This window comes from Diabrotica undecimpunctata, chromosome 5 (assembly GCF_040954645.1).
Source record: "Diabrotica undecimpunctata isolate CICGRU chromosome 5, icDiaUnde3, whole genome shotgun sequence".
Classification (NCBI taxonomy): Eukaryota; Metazoa; Arthropoda; class Insecta; order Coleoptera; family Chrysomelidae; genus Diabrotica; species Diabrotica undecimpunctata.
Genome location: NC_092807.1, coordinates 96,103,195 through 96,122,458, shown reverse-complemented (window position 1 = coordinate 96,122,458; position 19,264 = coordinate 96,103,195). Strand labels below are relative to the sequence as shown.

The following is a 19,264-nucleotide window of genomic DNA, read 5'->3' as shown; positions in this document are numbered from 1 at the left end:
ATAAACAGACAAAGCGTAAATTCAAACACCGTGTGCTTCTGTCTTCCAATTAACAATCAGCTAATTTGGAATCAAGCGATGAAACTGCTAGGGAACGCGCAACTTTTGTTGCAGTGTAAGAGAAACGGAAATAAAATACCAGATATCCCGAATCTTAATTTAAAATGTCTAGTTAGATCGTTGAATAATAGTTTTTAACTATGTTCTTTTGTTCAAGCTAGACTTTTACTATCTCTTTCTCTCCCTAAGGAATTCCAGCAGGTTATACCTATCAATTTCACCGCTATTCTTTGAAAGTTCTGTGCAAAGACGTTTACGAAAGGTCAAGTGGGTTTTAAAATCATTTCAGTTCGGAATCTACACGGTTCTGTTAAAATTAACTCTTTGAAACGTTGCATTGTTAGGTATATACGGAGTCAGTCATGAAGCATTAGCTAATTTATAACCGTATATTGAAAATCAAAAATATTAATCTAGTAATAGAATTAAAATAAGGTTCTATTTATATTCAGTATTTATTTACAATTTTCACTTGTACTTACTCGTTTAGCCGACAAGGAGATTATACGAACCGGGAGCTTTGTTATTTTTCAATTTTAAAATGGTTATTTCAAATAGGCAGGATGACATAGATTCTGTGTCAACAAGAAACCGGTAGATATTTTCTTTATATAGTAGGACGAAATGATCCTGATAGAGAAAAGACTGTTTTTTATAGATAAGAGAAGATATTAGGTAGAATTAAATGTTGTATGACTAAAAAGTGTTTTGTTTCAAAATTCAGGGAAAACCCTTTTTGACATTGTTTTTTAATGAGGGGGATTATAAAATAGCGATTAACCGTATTCAGCTGTTGTCTTGTCAAAAAATTTGAAAGTTTAGAAATTTAATTTATGCAGATGCTATTGTTGGGTATGTATCGAAAACAAGAAAATATCAATTTGATGAATTTCGTAGAAATGGGAATTCTATTTATTTGTTTGAAATATTAAAAGATCATTGATTGAAAATGGAGAGGGGAGAAGTTGTATGTTTTATGGGCTTTTGAAAGCAGAGGAAAAAACAGTCTGTTACTGGTCGTAAAACGAATATTATCTGAAGAAAAAAAGAGAATGAATGTCGGTGAATGTGGACGGTTAAATTGTGCGAATTAAAAAGTAATTTTTGCTTTCGAAAGTGTTGGAAAAAGTGGTAGCAGTGGCGATTCCATATACAGATTGAACGAATTTAAAACGGAACATACAATTTAATATATGTCTGTTTGAACTGCATTTGAAATAGTGGACCAATATAAAACTTGGACAAAAATAAATCCATACCCGGTGATAGACATTGTATAGAATATCGTTCAACTATCTGTCTCCTTTAAAGGAAAGAGGAGCTTGCCTAATAGTAGGAGAGATAGAGCCGAAATTTTGAACTGATCAGTAATAAGACATTTCTCTATTGGAATATATTCATTGTAACTGGGTTAAGACTTTGCCTTACAGGCGGACGCCCCTCGTGGTACAGGGGGTGGCTATACAGGGATGAAGTTGTCATTTTTTTCGGAAAAATTAACGATCGATAATATGGCTGAAAATTTGCCCAGAGTAAGATCTTGGTATAACTAGACGAAATCCCAAAGGGCGGACGAGCGATACATAAGGGGTGGCGGACAGGGGTGAAATTGCAATTTTTTGGGGAAAAATTAACGATAAGTAATATGTCCGCCATTTTCATGGCTCATTATTTAGCCTCTAAAAACTCTAAATCGAAGAGAGCGGACAGCTGGGTTGTTACAGGAAGCCATAAAACGGGATCAAATGTACCACTTGTCTGCGCATTTTAGGTCTCGGTAACAATTTTCAAACTGATTTTATTATGATATTTTTATACCGATTGATTTGAAAATTTGTATGCTCACTTCTGTTACTATTCTGAAAAGCGTCAAGTAGAGTTTTCCTCAAAATTTTCCAAAAAAATTTCCGTAAATGAAAATTTTCGTAATTTTTTGAGGTAAAATCTAATTTGTAGAATCCTTTCGATTTTCTGTCAGTTATACCATGATTTTTTTCCAAAAATTTTCAAACGATTTTTCCGATAAGAAAAAAAAATTAGAAAAACTTTTCTAAAACATTTGATAAAACTCTACGTCATCGTCTGAATCTTTTATAGAATATTTTGTAGTTTTAAAATGATATTATGATAATGTTTTTTTTTCAAACTAAAGTCATATTTACTTTAAAAATCACATTTTTTTCTTAAATATACCTCTGGGCAAATTTTCAGCCATATTATCGATCGTTAATTTTTCCGAAAAAAATGACAACTTCATCCCTGTATAGCCACCCCCTGTACCACGAGGGGCGTCCGCCTGTAAGGCAAAGTCTTAACCCAGTTACAATGAATATATTCCAATAGAGAAATGTCATATTACTGATCAGTTCAAAATTTCGGCTCTATCTCTTGGACTATAAGGAAGCGATAAGTGGTTTGACAGCATAATAACTGCTTGTGTAGTCTAGTTTTTTCAGTGATTCTAGGCTACCTATTTGGGTGGAGTTTTGACTTGTTCTTGAAAGAATTCAGAATCCAGCAGCCCGCTGAAGTATTGGATTTTTATAATATAATTATTTGACAACCTTTTGTTGGCCAACCACCTAGAGCGGAGTTGAGCCGAAATACATTGATTTCGTATGTTCCGTTTTAAATTCGTTCAATCTGTACAGCTGATTGGTAGCAGTGCAGAAGTTAATGTTTGTAAGTACCAATAAATTATCACTGCATCGGAAGAACTTTAAGCTAGGAGCATTTAGTATCCAAAAGGAGATACGAGTTTTGGTTAGGACGTGAGATCGAGATTCAATTTGGGAGTAGATTCGAGAAGAGATTTTAGTTGGCGAATTAACAAGAGAGTATCCGGGTAATATTTCAGAGGTATAAAATTTTGAAACCTAACCCTAAAAAATTGAATTTAAAAAGTTTTGTGTTTTTATAAGTTATGTAAAGCAATATAGGTAATTTACTAGTAGTAAAGCGAATTACTTTTGATTGTGCAGTTTTCAATTGTCAGTATAGGGACCGACCATATTTATACTTGGTTTATTTCATATGTGTAATAAAATTTTTAAATGTATTTTATCAATATATTAGATTTTTTTTTAACAACTTACATTTCTTTTATTTCCTTCTGCCTCTGTTGTATGTTTCCACATTATTATGAGCTAAAGGTATTTTAGAACTTAAAAAGTAATCCTGAGATTAAATTTAAACATTTGACTTAACGTTGGCGTCTGTAAACACATTTTTCCACCACTCTGCGAAAGACTTTTCTGTTTGCCCTCGTATACCAAATAAACATCATTATAGATAATTGATATAAGGTGAAATAACAAGTGCTTAAGTGTAGCTACGAATTTTTAATACTCGCATAATAAACATTTTATCTTACCTTTATGGTCAACGGATCCTTATTACACAATCTCGGAGCGGGTTCTCCATGTTTGGCAATAATTTCCAGAGTAAAGGCGGCTATGGCCGAGTCTAGAACGTTTTTTGTGATGCCGGCTTGTTCAAGTCGCACCGATTCCTTCTCGGATTTCAGCCAATGGAATCGCATTTGGAGCAGTCTCGGAATAACTCGCGTTTCTTGACCACATCTGCAAAAAAGACAAATTTACATGTAGGAAATGGCTGGCGTGACAGTTAATTTTAGAGAGCATTGAACATTTAGCACAGCTGCTTTGGAATACCATATTGTCCAATTAGAATTTGTTACCGCCTACAAGAAATTCTCATTAATCGGGCACATACAACTACATAACTACAAATTTAGTGTGCTGATGATATTTATGTATGTAAAAATATAATAACAATTATTATAGAAATTGGTAGCAGTTTAAACCAGTGTACACGACATAAACATACACGATACAATACAATTTAATCTTTTTGACTCCTACATTAGTTTCAGATCTTTTTTACATCTTTTATACAGGGTGCCTCAAACCTCTGATTTTCTTTTGTTACCGCTAAACTATGGAGTATATAAAATATGTTTATAACAAAACTGATATGTATAAGATGTTCATAATTTAAAATTATTTTTACATTATACAGGGACAGTCGGAACAACAAAATTAAACAAACTTGTGTTTTTTAAATGGAACATCCGTATATTAAAGCATTTTTAAATATATTTTTAAAAATATAAAAAGTTTGTATCAGGTTTTGTAGATCCAACGTTAATAACTTTCGAAATATGTTTCCGATTATATTTTGACCCCCACTTATTTTGCTTAATTTCGGGAATAAAAAAAAAGTTTCAAATAAAAGTTGTATTATTTTATCTGTGCCGACCAACAATGTAACAACAGACCAAATTTTGTATACAGGGAGTGCTCAATAAAATGTATCTTTAACATTTCAAATACCCTGTATTTTTTTATAGTTTTGAGTAGCCCTGCATTTCCTGATTACCAATATATAACATTGTGTAGCATTAGTTTTGTTCTATAATGGCATATGGTACTACAAAAGGGTAACCATAGGTGGCTATTCAATTGTTATTTCAAAATGAAACAATTATTAATTTATTATAAACTCTCAGTCCTCATACCGAAATGGGTTATACTGCAGATGAAAAGGTAGATATATTCTCAATTTATGTAAAAAATAATAAAAACAAGCAAGCGGCAAGAAGAGAATATAGGCTAATTTATCCAGATCGACAGACTCATTCTGCAAATACATTTTTATATAATTATCGTCATGTCATAAATGAAAAAATGTTTGAACGGAAGAAACGTACTATCGTAGGAAATGATGATAAAGATCTGAATACTTTGCTTTACTTTTAAGGTAAAAATTAAATACTTAAATAATAGATTAAATCCATAATAACATTTTTATTTTAGAAAATTCCGAAACTTGTCTAAACAATGCTACTAATGCATTAAAAAAAAGTCGTGTGACGATACATAGAGTTTTAAAAAAGCTCACTATAAGCCGTGCAAAATATTACCGGTACAAGAACTTACCGATGTTCATAAGAGAAAACGTTTACAGTTTTGTCAAGACATGCTTACAAATTTGAACAATAATCCTAATTATTTTTATAACATTTTATGGACAGTTGAATCAAATTTTTCAACTTCAGGCAATTTAATAGAAGAAATAGGTATTCGTGGGAACAGAAAAATAATAGAAAAAGAAAAATTAAGCAAATAAAAGGTCAGGAAGAAAATCAATAAATGTGTAGTGCGGAATATTTCAAAACAAAATAGTTGGACCATTGTTTTATGATTATAAATTAACTGGGGAATCATATTTGGACACAGTCATTACAGAAGTGGATGAGTTATTATATCAAAATTATACCCAAAATCAATTAAATAGTACGATATGGCAACAAGATGGAGCACCGCCACATAATGTCGTAGCCGTTCAAGAACATTTAAATAATCAATTTAATGTCTGGATCGGCAATAAGGGTACCATTACATGGCCACCAAATAGTCACGACTTAACACCATGTGATAGCTTTTTATGGGGGTTTTTAAAGGAAAAAGTGTATTTTGATTCAAATACAAATATTAACACTGTCACGGCAAAAGTTCGCGTGGAAATTGAAAATTTAAATGGTCATAATAACACAATATCTGACGCATTAGAAAGTTTGAGACGAAGATAATTACTTGTGCATTGATAACAAAGGAGGGCACTTTGAGCATCTATTGTAATCTTAAATGTACTATTGTATCTTAAATGTAGTATTGTATCTTAGATGTGATTAGTCATTAATTTTGTTGACTTTCTAAATATATTTTTTCTAAATATATTTTTTTCTTATCTTAGTATAGTATAGTAGTACCATACGCCATTATAGAACAAAACTAATGCTACCCTATGCTATATATTTGTAATCAGGAAATGCAGGGCTAATCAAAACTATAAAAAAAAACAGGGTGTCCCATTTGAAATATTGAAGATGCATTTTATTGGGCACTCCCTGTATACAAAATTTGGTCTGTTGCTACACTGTTGGTCGGTACAGATAAAATAATACAACTTTTATTTGAAACTTTTTTTTGTATTACCGAAATTAAGGAAAATAAGTCGGGGGTCAAAATATAATGAGAAACCCTGTACACTTGTATCGTTAACAATGGTAATTTTGAAAGGGATCCGGATTAGGTTTCCAAAGTGATAAATGTAAATGATATGTCAAGTTTTTCTAGTGCAGTGGTATTTTTAAATAATATAATATCTTTGACATCTAGTCAAATAATATACAGTGTGATCAATATTTTCAAAAACAAATTTTCCTTTTTTTTAGAACACTCAATACATTAGTATTGTATTTTATAAAAAATCTCCAGATCCACTCAAACTCGAGTATATGTTGACTATATCGCCATAATAAACTGCAACAGAAGGGTATTAAGTGAAAAATCTATAGATTTGAAACGGGAAGCCGCTGCATTTGGTCTAAATATAAATGAAAGGAAAACAAAACATTTAAAGTGCACTATGTCGAATCAACATGAGAATCTGAAAGTAGACAACCATACCTACGAATATGCTTCTACCTTACCCTACCTAGAAAAGAACGCTCAATAGCATTTCCCTACCTAAGCTCAATAATAAATAACGACACCAACAACGTCAGTCAAGAAATACAAGCACGGATTCTTAGCGATAATGTGCTTTTGTGCAAAAGTAATGTTTTTAAGTCTTAATGAAAAGTAAGTTACTCAATCGTGACTCTAAGCTTAGAATCTACAGCACAGTAATTAGACCAGTGGTCACATATGGATGTAAAACGTGGACCCTTTTAACCACTGATGAAAATCAATTTAGAATATTTGAGCGCAATATATTAAGAAAGAATAAAAATGAACTATGAGCTGGATGAATTAATTCAGAGCGCAGATATCGTTAGATTTGTAAAGTCACAAAGACTAAACTGGCTTGGCCACTTAGAAAAAATGACTTAGATAATCGAGCAGTAAAAGTAATCCAGAGATGGAAAACCCACGAAAATAGGACAAGAGGAAGAAGGCCCCGTAAAAGGTGGATAGACGATGTAGAGGAAGATCTTAAAATCATGAACATCAGGTAGTGGCTAACAAAGGTATCCGACAGGCAGAATAGAATAACGTTGTTAATTAGGACAATACCCACAAAGGGTTGTAGCGTCATTAGAAGAAGAAGAAGAGTTTATAAAAAATATCACAAGCTATCATTTTAATGTGAGATTTTATTTACCTAGCATATTTCGTTTTGTAGATATTTAAAAAAGAACTGCAGAATCAGAAGTTTTTATTTCATTGTATTTTATTATTATCTTCTGTTATACTGTACGTAGAAAACTAAAAAACTAGAAGCATTCGAGATGTGGGTGTACCGACGCATTCTTCGTATATCCTGGACCGAACATGTCACCAACATAGAGTTACTCCAAAGAATCGGAAAGGAGAAAGAAATCGTGAGCACAATCAAACAAAGAAAGCTTGAATATCTAGGCCACATATTGAGACACGATAAGTACCGTCTACTGCAATTGATTGTCCAGGGGAAAGTAGACAGTAAGCGAGGACCAGGCAGGAGAAGACACTCGTGGTTCGGACTCACATTGGTCGAACTATTCAGAAGCGCCGCAAACAAGATCAGAATTGCCATGTTGATAGCCAACGTTCGCAACGGACAGGACACTTGAAGAAGAAGTAAAAAGGACAGAGTGACTCCGGTGGAGGAGTAACATTCTCATCATAACTATTGATTTAAACTAAAAGGTAGAATTATTAATAATAATTTTATAATTACTGTTAAGATACGTTTCAGAAATGTTCGCTATGTATAAACCATAATTTCTTCTATTAAAAAACCATTAACTTCCAAAAACCGTTTGTATGCAAAATTCTGTTAATTATTCTACGTTAAATTAAATTCTCGAAAGTTCACTGATCCAAATATTCTTATAAAATTTATAAAGTGTGTACGGCAAGAGATCAAATTTTCAAGCTTAGGTTTTAATAACTAATTCACTATTCCATTTTACGGTTGAATGAAACAACAAGAGAACACTCCGTGCTCTCAGTGCCTTAAATGAACTCAAAGCTATTTGAGTCATAATTTTTGAAACTCCTTAGAAAATATTAACTGTTCTACTGAATAGAAACGTCCGCCGAGATCAACATGAATATTATTCCCGGTATTAATTAGAGTTGTCTTAAAGAGGAACGATCCACGATTTATGCCAGGAACTACGGACCTTTCTGGATGAATTAAAATTAAATACGATATCTGTAGTTAGGGAGTTAGTAAAGTTGGTTGAAATTTTGCATGCAGGAATTTAGATTTGTGAAAATTGTAGAACTGAAATAGTGAAATAGGGGTCACTATATTTATATATACAAATATATACACAGTGAATCCTGTTATGAATGATACAATCTATCGTGAAAACTCAGAATATAATTGTTGATCATTTCTACAGTAAATATGTGTTTATATGGGGTTAAGCCACAAAACGTTAGACGTTCCGATTTCCACTCTGGAAATCGTTTTCAAAAAAAGATTATTAAAATGTTACGGGAAAATCTATAACCAACAATTGGTTATTATGTCATGTTTTTTTTTAAATTGCTGGTTGACTAACTTGGCTCGATCTTGTAGGCAGTAGCCTTCTATTGGTTGACAAAAAAAATAGGAATTTATCACAAATGAACCTTAACCAAAATAAAAAAGGACCCAAACAAATCACTGGAAAACAAAATATGTAAGACACTGCACAAATTTAAAGAACATCTGACAGACTACCAAAGAAGAACATTAACGCCACAATACAGCAGGACAACACACCTATACGAAATTCCAAAAATTCACAAAGAGAATGTACCCCCCAAATCAATTTGCAACAGCATGGATTCTCCTTGCAACAGGCTGTCAAAGTTACTGCTAGATATAATACAGCCTTTGGCACACAACTTCTTCTTCTTCTTCAGCCTTAAGTAATCCAACTTTGGACATAGGCCTCCCCCAAATCAATCCAGTGTTTTCTATTTTGCGCCACTTGCTTCTAGTTGTGCACACAACACAGCTGAACATGTTTTATCAAATGATTATATTAGTAAGTAAATTTGCTTATCTAAAATTCTTTTTCTTTAAGTTCCATCTCCTATCAAAGGTTAGAAATCATCAAAGCTACGAGGACACTGTTGACTGCCGCTCTAAATAGTTCTGCACTACTGCATTCAAAATTCAAAATTCAAACCATTCCCTCAAGTTCTTAAGCCACGATATTCTTCGTCTTCCCACATTTCGCCTTCTTTTTTCGCTTTATAAAAAATGAATGAACTTACTCGTGGCGAGATTGGGTTTGAAGCTGTGAAGTGATATATAGAAGTCACAGCTTTAAATTCAATCTCGCTACGAATAAGTTGATTAATTTTATATTAGTAAATTTACTTACTACTTAGAAAAGGCAATTGATAGTAATCCAAGAAAGGCGATAGATAGTTTATGTCAAGGGGGAGTTCTAGGCCCCATAGTATTGAACATCGTCTTGGATGACATAAGTAAAGAAACCAGAACAGAAACACTAATATTACGAGTATAAGCCGGACAAAGAAATCTAGAAGCGGTGTGGATCTCATAGTGCGCATAAGCAGACGATCTTGTGATAATTGGAATAAACGAAGAAGCACTTAATCTAAATTTACAAGCATGGAACGCTGCACTAATGAAACGAAATTGGAGGATTAATGAATAGAAAACAAAAGTAAGCGGAAAAAATAGAAAACAAACGCAAACATTAACGAAACCTAGAAATATTTGGGAGTGCAAATAGAGAACAGAGGAACTAAAGAAACTGAAATAAGTTCGAGGATATATATATATATATATATATATATATATATATATATATATATATATATACTATTATTATTATTATTATTAATATGAATCTGAAATTTTAAAGAAATTGGAATATGCAGTCATCTGTTTTTTTAGATTAAGAATATGTAATTAATGTAGGTAAAGTGCGTCATCAAACAATGAAAAGTTTAAAAGTGTATAAAAACTTGTGCAAACAAACGGGACAATGAAAGGTCGTTTGTGTTTCCCTAATATTCGGTTACCAAGAACTATTTGTATATTTCGTTATTTAACTTAGATTTAGAAAGTGATGATTTGTATAATATAAAAATGAACTTCGGTTTTTTGAGGTAATGTAAATTGTGTACAAATATCTATTTAATTATTTATTATCTATCTATTCAATTCAGAAAACAATGAACGGTCCTTTTTTGTTGAACGGGTTTTGTTGACAAAGGAATTTGATAATGGATTCTAATAAGACAATATGGTGAGTCAAAAGTGACGAGAGAAAGAGAGGAAATGGTACAATATTTTTGTTTTGAGTGATTTGGTTGGTTCGAGAGAGGGATTGGAGAAGTAAGAGAAAAGGGAAGTTAGTTTGGTTTTTTTGGCCAAAGGAAAAACGAGGAGTCTAACTGCAAGAGGAAAGGTTGTTTCCTGTAATAAGAAAGCCGTGACAGTGTAAGAAGAGATCTTCAAATCCACAATTTGTAAGTCTTTCTTTTCTTTTCTTCTAAGTCTTTTCCATTAACAACCAATCGCAAAATCCAATCCTTTTTGGATAATCTTCAACCAATAACCCTTGAACCGTTGTTAAGTGATAGGGTTTAAGCAGCTAATCCTTCAACCGCCTCCAAACCCTTACGTGAGAAACATTTAGTTGAGCAGCTATTACCCTTGTACTTGTTCCAGAGACTTCAATGATTTCTAAAATGTCTTCATCATTTGCATCCATTATTGGACGATCATTATTGCCAGTAGCTTGCGGTTGGAATGTACCCGTTTCCCGTAAACGACGATCAATGGTCAGAAATAATCGTCTATCGGGTGTATTTCGATTGGGGTATTTTACTGCATAACGCCTTGCGGCTGCTGCGCTATTTCCTTCACATTCACCTATGATATTCCCGATAGTTTATTGAAATCATAATTTAATCTGATCCAACTTACCCAAAGTTAAATGCATATCTGCCATTTCCTGAAATATGTAGGCCATTGTAATATCAAATTTTTTAATATTAATCTTATTCACACAATAAATGATAGCTTCAAATTATTGACTATTATTGATGGAACTGTTTGTAATTATTGTATCCGTAGAAACTAATTGTAATTTTATAGCCAACTAGGAAAAAACTAGTTTTTCGAAAAAGTGATAAGAGGCAAAAAGGTTTTAAAAATAATGTGTTAAATTAATGATGCCACAAAATTCATTTGATTTGAACGTACTCAAAAGTTTGAGGGGATTTAGGGCCGCACAGCCCCCTTAAAATTTTTCCGCGCTCTTAGATTTTGTTGTTTCTTTTGTATGAAAAATGCTTTCAGAACAAGAAACTCAATTTTTATTACAAAATGTCAAGTAGTTTAGGAGATAATGTAAAAAAACAATTTTTATTTTGTAACTTTAAAGGGCTGTAACTTTTTCTGTGTACACTTTTTTACTAAGGTAAGTTGGATTCAATCAATTTATTTTTGTCCCCAGAATGCGTGATTTTATTTATGACATACCTTTTTGAAACACCCTGTATTTCGTTACAATGCTTATATTATAGTAGTAACTTATATATATTACCTTAATCTATAATAGAAACAACGTTTCGGGTCTGTTAATAGACCACTCATTAGGTTAAACAATCAACAATATATCTAAACTTATGCAATATTATATTATATTATTATTAATTAGCACTAAAAAATTAACACTTAAAATTATACTATAAGTAAAACTAATAATTCTTTTGTTATCAGTATTTTTGTGTTGAACTTTGATGTTTGTGTGCATTTTATTTGTGATCACTGACAAAATGTATATATTTGCTTTACGTTTTGCTAAAGCTGGGCATTCACATTCCGACTTGCGGTCCCACTTAGTAGGATTACTAGTTGGATATTCATCTCCACTTACGCCCAGACTTGCTATCCAACCATCTATCCAACTAGCTGTCCAACTTCAGTTCTAGTTTGTTTTCACGACGGTGTACATCGCTTAAGCAAAAAATGTATCCTGTAAACACTACGCAAAATATAATTAGGAGGAGGAAAATGGCAGCATTGTGCTTGATATCCTTATCATTTCAAAAAAAAAGAAAAAATGTTGGATGAAGAAATTATTTGTTGATCGTGTGAACTATTGTGATACGAAATTGTTCAATGTCATTGATGAGGATGATTACAAAAGCTACCTCAGAATAAAAAACTTCACTTTTTCACTGTTGCTGGAAAAAGTTGATCTACTCATTTCCAAAAAAGATACCGCCATGCGTGAATGTGTCAGTACTGAACAACGCCTTGTATAAACTTTACGCTTTGACGTTTGGACTTCCCCTTCGGAAATCGTTATCAAAATATTTCGAAGTTAAAGTCGAAACGTCAAATAAATTTAATTTTTAACTAATATTCAGGCTTATTTCCAATTAAAATAGTAAATTTGTATAAGATGCCACAAGAAAATAACTTCAGAACAATATAAAGAAAGTCTACGTCTAATTTCAGTACAACTATGATTTAATTTTTGTTGTTTGTTGATAATCCTTCTGGCAGCCAATTCGGAGTGTTAAAAATTGTACCTCTGTGGGAGTGTCCGAAATAGATCTACAGAAAGGAAAATGATTTGCCCTAACAAAAAGTAGATAATGATAAAGAATCGTGTATAATAAGGGGTAATTTTCAATATTTGCAAAGCTAGGGATCTTTGCGTAAAATATTTCATAGAAATCTTATACGTAACAGGTGCCGAAGGTCAACTGACTAAGGAAATTTTTGATCCGACCTATGGTCCGACTTCCAACTTCACCATTCACGCTCCCACTTCGTCGTCAGTCGGAAGTCGGACCTTTAAGTCGTCCCTCTAGATGTTTTCGGCTTTTTAGACAAATGTTTTCAGACACTTCTATGAAACTGTTCGGTTTCAGCTTTATAGAAAAAAAAAGTCAATTATATACTAGTCTAAGACACTGAAGATTTTAGCTTTATAGATTAAAACGTTCGAAAATTGTCTATAAAGCTGGATTTTTCAGCTTTATAGATGAAAAGAGAGCAGATACTTTAATTTCATTAGTCTAAGAAGCGCCACTTAGCTAATTAGCTGGTTTTTTAGCTAAAAAGCCAATTAAAAATATTTTTTTAAAGTTTGTCAAAACTAATAATTTTCTAAACGATTTAGAAAAATCTCATTCTTTTTCTTTCGTTCCTCTCTAACTACTTAATGTGGGAAGCAGAAACTTTAGACGTAACCAGCATCCAATTTATAAGGAAGTGTACTCTCAGAAATTCACTTTGGCGGTTTCTGAGCTGACGCTACACCCAAGCCTTCTACTTCCACTAAAATCTTAATTACATATTTCGTGTAAATAGATATACAAATAAATAAAACATAAGCTGTCAGCAAAAAGCTGTACTAAAATGCGGCTTCCAAGTTCTTCTCGAAAATGTAACACAAGATCATTTAAACAAAAATGTTTATTTGGCATTTTTTGTGTAGAATAGACCGGTTCTCCCAGAAACAACGTTTGAAGCGACCGGCGATTTTTAAAGTCAGTGCGTAATCGATTTTTTAAATAAAATTTGTATCAACTCGACGGTAAAAAATCGATATCTTTTGATCACAGTGCCATATCGACAAAAATTAAAACGCATTTTAAAGATGAAGAGTGCAGTTTTCATATATAATATTTGCATTTTGCCGTAAATGAAATCAGTTTCTATAAAACTGTCAAATAAATAAACGTTGCGCGATTTTTACCATTTTTTACGATTCTTATGATATCAATAAAATTTGTCACTTCCATTGACCCGTCGCTATTAAATTTCCATTGTTAGAGCCTAATTTTTAAAACCCATCACATAAAATTTCGATTTTAAGTTTAACAAATATGATGCATTTAAAAGATGACTAAAAAATGCTGAATTTAAACTTTCACATTACAAACGATCCCACGTTACGGAAAATGCTTACGCGAAGACAGCATTGGATGTAATATGTAGTTAAAGTTGCGTTGTTTTCAAATACGTACATTTGCAATCGAAAAAAAAAACGTTTTAAACGCCAAATATAGCGATTTCCTTATTTTTCACAGAAACATATCATATAACTTTCGATTCCGACCATATTTCAGGACGTTTGAAACGGGAAATTGAAGCTGAATATTTCTACTTTTGATTTTATATAGTATCTTTATGCTGGCAAATCTTGGAATTTCAATGGAGACCTTTGAAATAGGTAACAATGTGCTCCGCTCCATGAGTTGCAATTGTAACTGCCGGCGGGTTGCAATTCTTTCAGCGACTTTATACTTCAAATAAAACGATTAAAGCTGCTTCTTTTCGATTGCAAAGTACGTGTTTCAAAATGACACAACTTCAGCTAAAAATTCCATTAAATGCCGTCTTCGTGGAAGCATTTCCATGACCTGCGATTGTTTATAATGCGAAAGTATGAATTCAGCATTTTTAGGCATATTTCAAAAGCCTTATATTTGTTGCCAAAACTCAGAATTGAAATTTTATGTAATTTCCGAAAACTGAAATAAGTATTTTGGTCCCATTTTCACTTCTTTTTTGTTGTATAGTACCTTTTCCATTTTCTATTACTGTTTTGTACATGTTCATCTTACTATTTTAACTTTTTCTTTTATCTTACGGTATACTCGTTTTCTTTTTCTTTTTTAGGTTCTACTTATTACTGTGAGTAGAGTTTTGATTATTTTTGGTGATATACTTGTTATTTTTTTCTTTATTGGGGTACAATTTATTATCTTTTCTCTTATGTATCCAGAGTCGTGAAAGCCAACTCATTATTCTCGCCTTTATTGTTGCTATAATTTATTTTACGTGAAGAACGGAACGTTTGGCTTATACAGATCAGTATTGCCAAAACTCTCAGGCACGTATTGCTACTAGACTGCCGATATAAGAATCATTTTAATCAGAGCCGTATTCAGCAATGTGTAGATGTAGTTAATTTTAGTTGTAGTTAATTCTTAATTTCACTAATAAGCGGATACGTATAGTTGAATACAGACTAATGCATTATAGATACTTGTTTCTTTAATAGACACATATAGGTATGTAATTATTACAGGTCTGATAAAAATAGTTAAATTTCATGATTGTTTAACATTACATGTATTAACGCTTTAGATAAAATTTAACTGAAAGATAAAAAAGCAAGTGCAACTTATATTTCATCTGCAACGAAATAATAACAACAATTACTTACATAAAATTTTTTCCTTGTATATAACATGTCTTCTTCATGGATGTTATATTATTTGAAATTTTTCGCACTATTACCTAATTTTCACTTTTTGCCGGACTATCACTTACACACTTTTCGGATTTGGCACCTTGTGTTCGCCGATTTTCACACTATCACATAATTTACTCACTGCATACTAACATCATCCTCATTTTCTCTACTATCGCTATTACTATCCTCGATATCACTGTCATCGCTATCAGTGTCAACCATCACATTTATTACCACAGAATCAATATCGTTCATCAACCCGTCACAACAGTTTTCTCTGGAAGATTAGGAAGCAGCTTTTCCTTGCTTCCTTGCTTGAACAATTGTTCAAATATAGGACCATCCATCTCATCATGATAGTCCGCTGAGTTTTTTTAGCTAAAATCCACAAAGCAGCACATTCCACAAAGCCCAATTCACTACCTGCGTGCATTATAACAAATCGGGGGCCTCGTTGTGCCGGCTGTTTTAGGTCTGTTGATAACCCCTTAAAAACTGCATCCCTAACTGAAGTTAATGAGACGTCCTCAATTCTTTGGAAACACTATGTCCGACATTCACTCAAGTTTCCTCCAAATAAACGAAGTGTATCCTTGGGAACGAAATTTTTTTATCTCACGCAAATACTGACGCCATTTCAGAATATTGGGTTGTTCTATCATGGTCGGCTTTATTCTTCGTTTACAAAAAATAAAGTTCATTTCATGGAGTATTCCCCACATTGTTGTGCGTGACATGTTTGGTAAATCTTTGTCTTTTTTAACTAGTGCAAAAAACGTCAGCGGTAAATTGTTAAAGAAAAAACTATGAACGATGTCGCGGAGCCGCGTATGAACTACTGCGTCGTAAGTGAACTTTCTGCTGTTCACTCTACTTTTGGTACGATTTTTGGTTTTTTTTACGGGTCTTAGTTCTCCTTCCGCAGCATCTTTGAGTATTTTAGAAATAATACTAGAACCTACTCCCGTCATAGCACTTACTTTATCGATTAAACTTTTAACACTTTTTAAATAACACATTTTAAATAATTTGTTTTGTACGGATGTCTAAGATATTCCCTTGGCTTAATTTTTGAATTTCCATTGTCAATGAACTGTGAAGTCAGAATAACTACTAAACAACCACAGAGTCTTGTTATCATTAAAGGTACGAGGTACGAAGATATTTAGTTTGTATTGACCACGATTCTAATGGCATGTTGCATTTTCACCGAAAAACAATTAACCTGCCGTTAATATAATTAATAATAATGCATAATGCAATAATAACCATAATGCACAAAAAAGGTGACATTTCAGACCTAAAGAACTACAGACCTATTAGTTTGCTCTCCCATACATACAAACTATTCATGAAGATAATAACAAAACGGCTTGTGAACAAACTGGACAGTTACCAACCTTGTAAACAGGCTAGGTTCCGCTCCAGATACGGAACAAATGATCATCTATAAGTTATAAAAACGCTAATAGAAAAGTGTACAGAGTATAACAAGCCTATCACAAGTATATCATGGTCGGCTTTATTCTTCGTTTACAAAAAATAAAGTTCATTTCATGGAGTATTCCCCACATTGTTGTGCGTGACATGTTTGGTAAATCTTTGTCTTTTTTAACTAGTGCAAAAAACGTCAGCGGTAAATTGTTAAAGAAAAAACTATGAACGATGTCGCGGAGCCGCGTATGAACTACTGCGTCGTAAGTGAACTTTCTGCTGTTCACTCTACTTTTGGTACGATTTTTGGTTTTTTTTACGGGTCTTAGTTCTCCTTCCGCAGCATCTTTGAGTATTTTAGAAATAATACTAGAACCTACTCCCGTCATAGCACTTACTTTATCGATTAAACTTTTAACACTTTTTAAATAACACATTTTAAATAATTTGTTTTGTACGGATGTCTAAGATATTCCCTTGGCTTAATTTTTGAATTTCCATTGTCAATGAACTGTGAAGTCAGAATAACTACTAAACAACCACAGAGTCTTGTTATCATTAAAGGTACGAGGTACGAAGATATTTAGTTTGTATTGACCACGATTCTAATGGCATGTTGCATTTTCACCGAAAAACAATTAACCTGCCGTTAATATAATTAATAATAATGCATAATGCAATAATAACCATAATGCACAAAAAAGGTGACATTTCAGACCTAAAGAACTACAGACCTATTAGTTTGCTCTCCCATACATACAAACTATTCATGAAGATAATAACAAAACGGCTTGTGAACAAACTGGACAGTTACCAACCTTGTAAACAGGCTAGGTTCCGCTCCAGATACGGAACAAATGATCATCTATAAGTTATAAAAACGCTAATAGAAAAGTGTACAGAGTATAACAAGCCTATCTTTCTTATATTCGTAGATTATGAAAAGGCGTTTGATACCATAGATCATCATAAAATGCTTCGAGCATTGGCTGACTGCCGCATTGACTACCGATATGCCTTGATTAAAAGTATTTACGAAACTGATACAGCTTGTACCAGTCTTCATGAAGATACCAAGAAGTTTCGAATAGAACGTGGAACTAGACAGAGTGATACTATCTCCCCTAAATTGTTTACAGCTGTTCTTGAATATGTTCAAGTAAATGGAACGAGAGGATAACATGGGAATTAATATAAATGGGGAAGATCTGAACCACCTAAGGTTTGCCGATGACATCGTTTTAATATCTGATAAGAGTTGATAAAGCTACAAAAATGCTGTCAATTATCTAAATCTATCTAATTCTATCTAAGTCAATTATCCCAGTTTGTTTAAAAAGAAAGGTTTTTAACCAGTGCGTTTTACCGGTTCTTACATGTGGTGCAGAAACATTGACTCTGACAAAAAGAACAAATAGATAAAATAAGAGTTACACAACGCACTATGGAAAGATCAATATTAGGTATTACCATCAGAGATAAAGTACCAAACCTAGAAATAAGAAGAAGAACAGGAGTCACAGATGCAGTTAAAAAAATAGCCATGGCTAAATGGGCTTGGGCCGGACATGTTGCCAGATTAACGGATGATTGGTGGACCAGAAAGATTCTGGAATGGCGACCAAGGCAAGAGGCATATCGAAGCAGAGGACGACCACCGACTAGATGGACGGATGATATCAAGCGCATCACCACAAACTGGATGCAAGAAGCTCAAGATAGAAATAGCTGGAAAATTTTACGGGAGACCTACGTTCAGCAGTGGACAAATATAGGCTAATTGATGAAGATAATTAAAATAGTAAAAAAAATTAATTAAAATCATTTTCCCTACTTTACATCTCTTGTGTCCGATGGGCACTGCTGTTCAGTTACGTTAGAAAACATTCGTTTTAATTCATTTCTGTGGAAAAGAAAATACAAATACGAGTACAACCCTGAATCATGTTTGTACTCGTCGTGGCATCGGAGCGCTTTTATCGTCCATACGAAACGTTCCGTTCTTAACGTGAAACGCTCTATAGTACACAAAAACGTGTTATTCCTATAAAAACGATATATAACGAAGTATAATCTCGATTTGTAAGGATATTTACTATTCTTGGCACATATTAATTTGATTTTTTCAGTTTATTTTGTTGACATACTGCTAAATTGTTCCATGTATGAGTCTTACAGATGAAAAACGTGCTGTTGAAAAATCTGTGTTTAACTTCGTATCACAGACTCCTTTGTTCATTATAAGGGATCGAAAACTGTGTTTATTTACCTAAAAATGTATTATTTGTATGTGTAATCCGGTTTTATAGCATTTTAACGCCTTTAAGTATGGATTAATTAAATCTTATAATCGTACCACCAGACTCCATATCTGTTATCACTGTTTAAAAATTCAAATTCAAATTCAGACATCCATTTTGGATTTTATACTTATGCATTTGAAAATTTACTGACCGCGTAGGGTCTCGAACTATGGACCTACTAAACCACTTATAT

General features: G+C 32.9%; 1 protein-coding gene across 4 annotated transcripts in view; it reads right to left on the bottom strand.

Annotated features, from left to right (window-relative positions):
- Tpst (tyrosylprotein sulfotransferase) overlaps positions 1 to 19,264 on the bottom strand; it is a 533,460-nt gene that overhangs the window by 110,134 nt on the left and 404,062 nt on the right. For all 4 annotated transcript variants that reach the window (XM_072532279.1, XM_072532278.1, XM_072532277.1 and 1 more), the window contains one exon: positions 3,434 to 3,641. In XM_072532279.1, the coding sequence (XP_072388380.1) occupies positions 3,434 to 3,641 (208 nt within the window). The remainder of the gene's footprint in view (positions 1 to 3,433; positions 3,642 to 19,264) is intronic.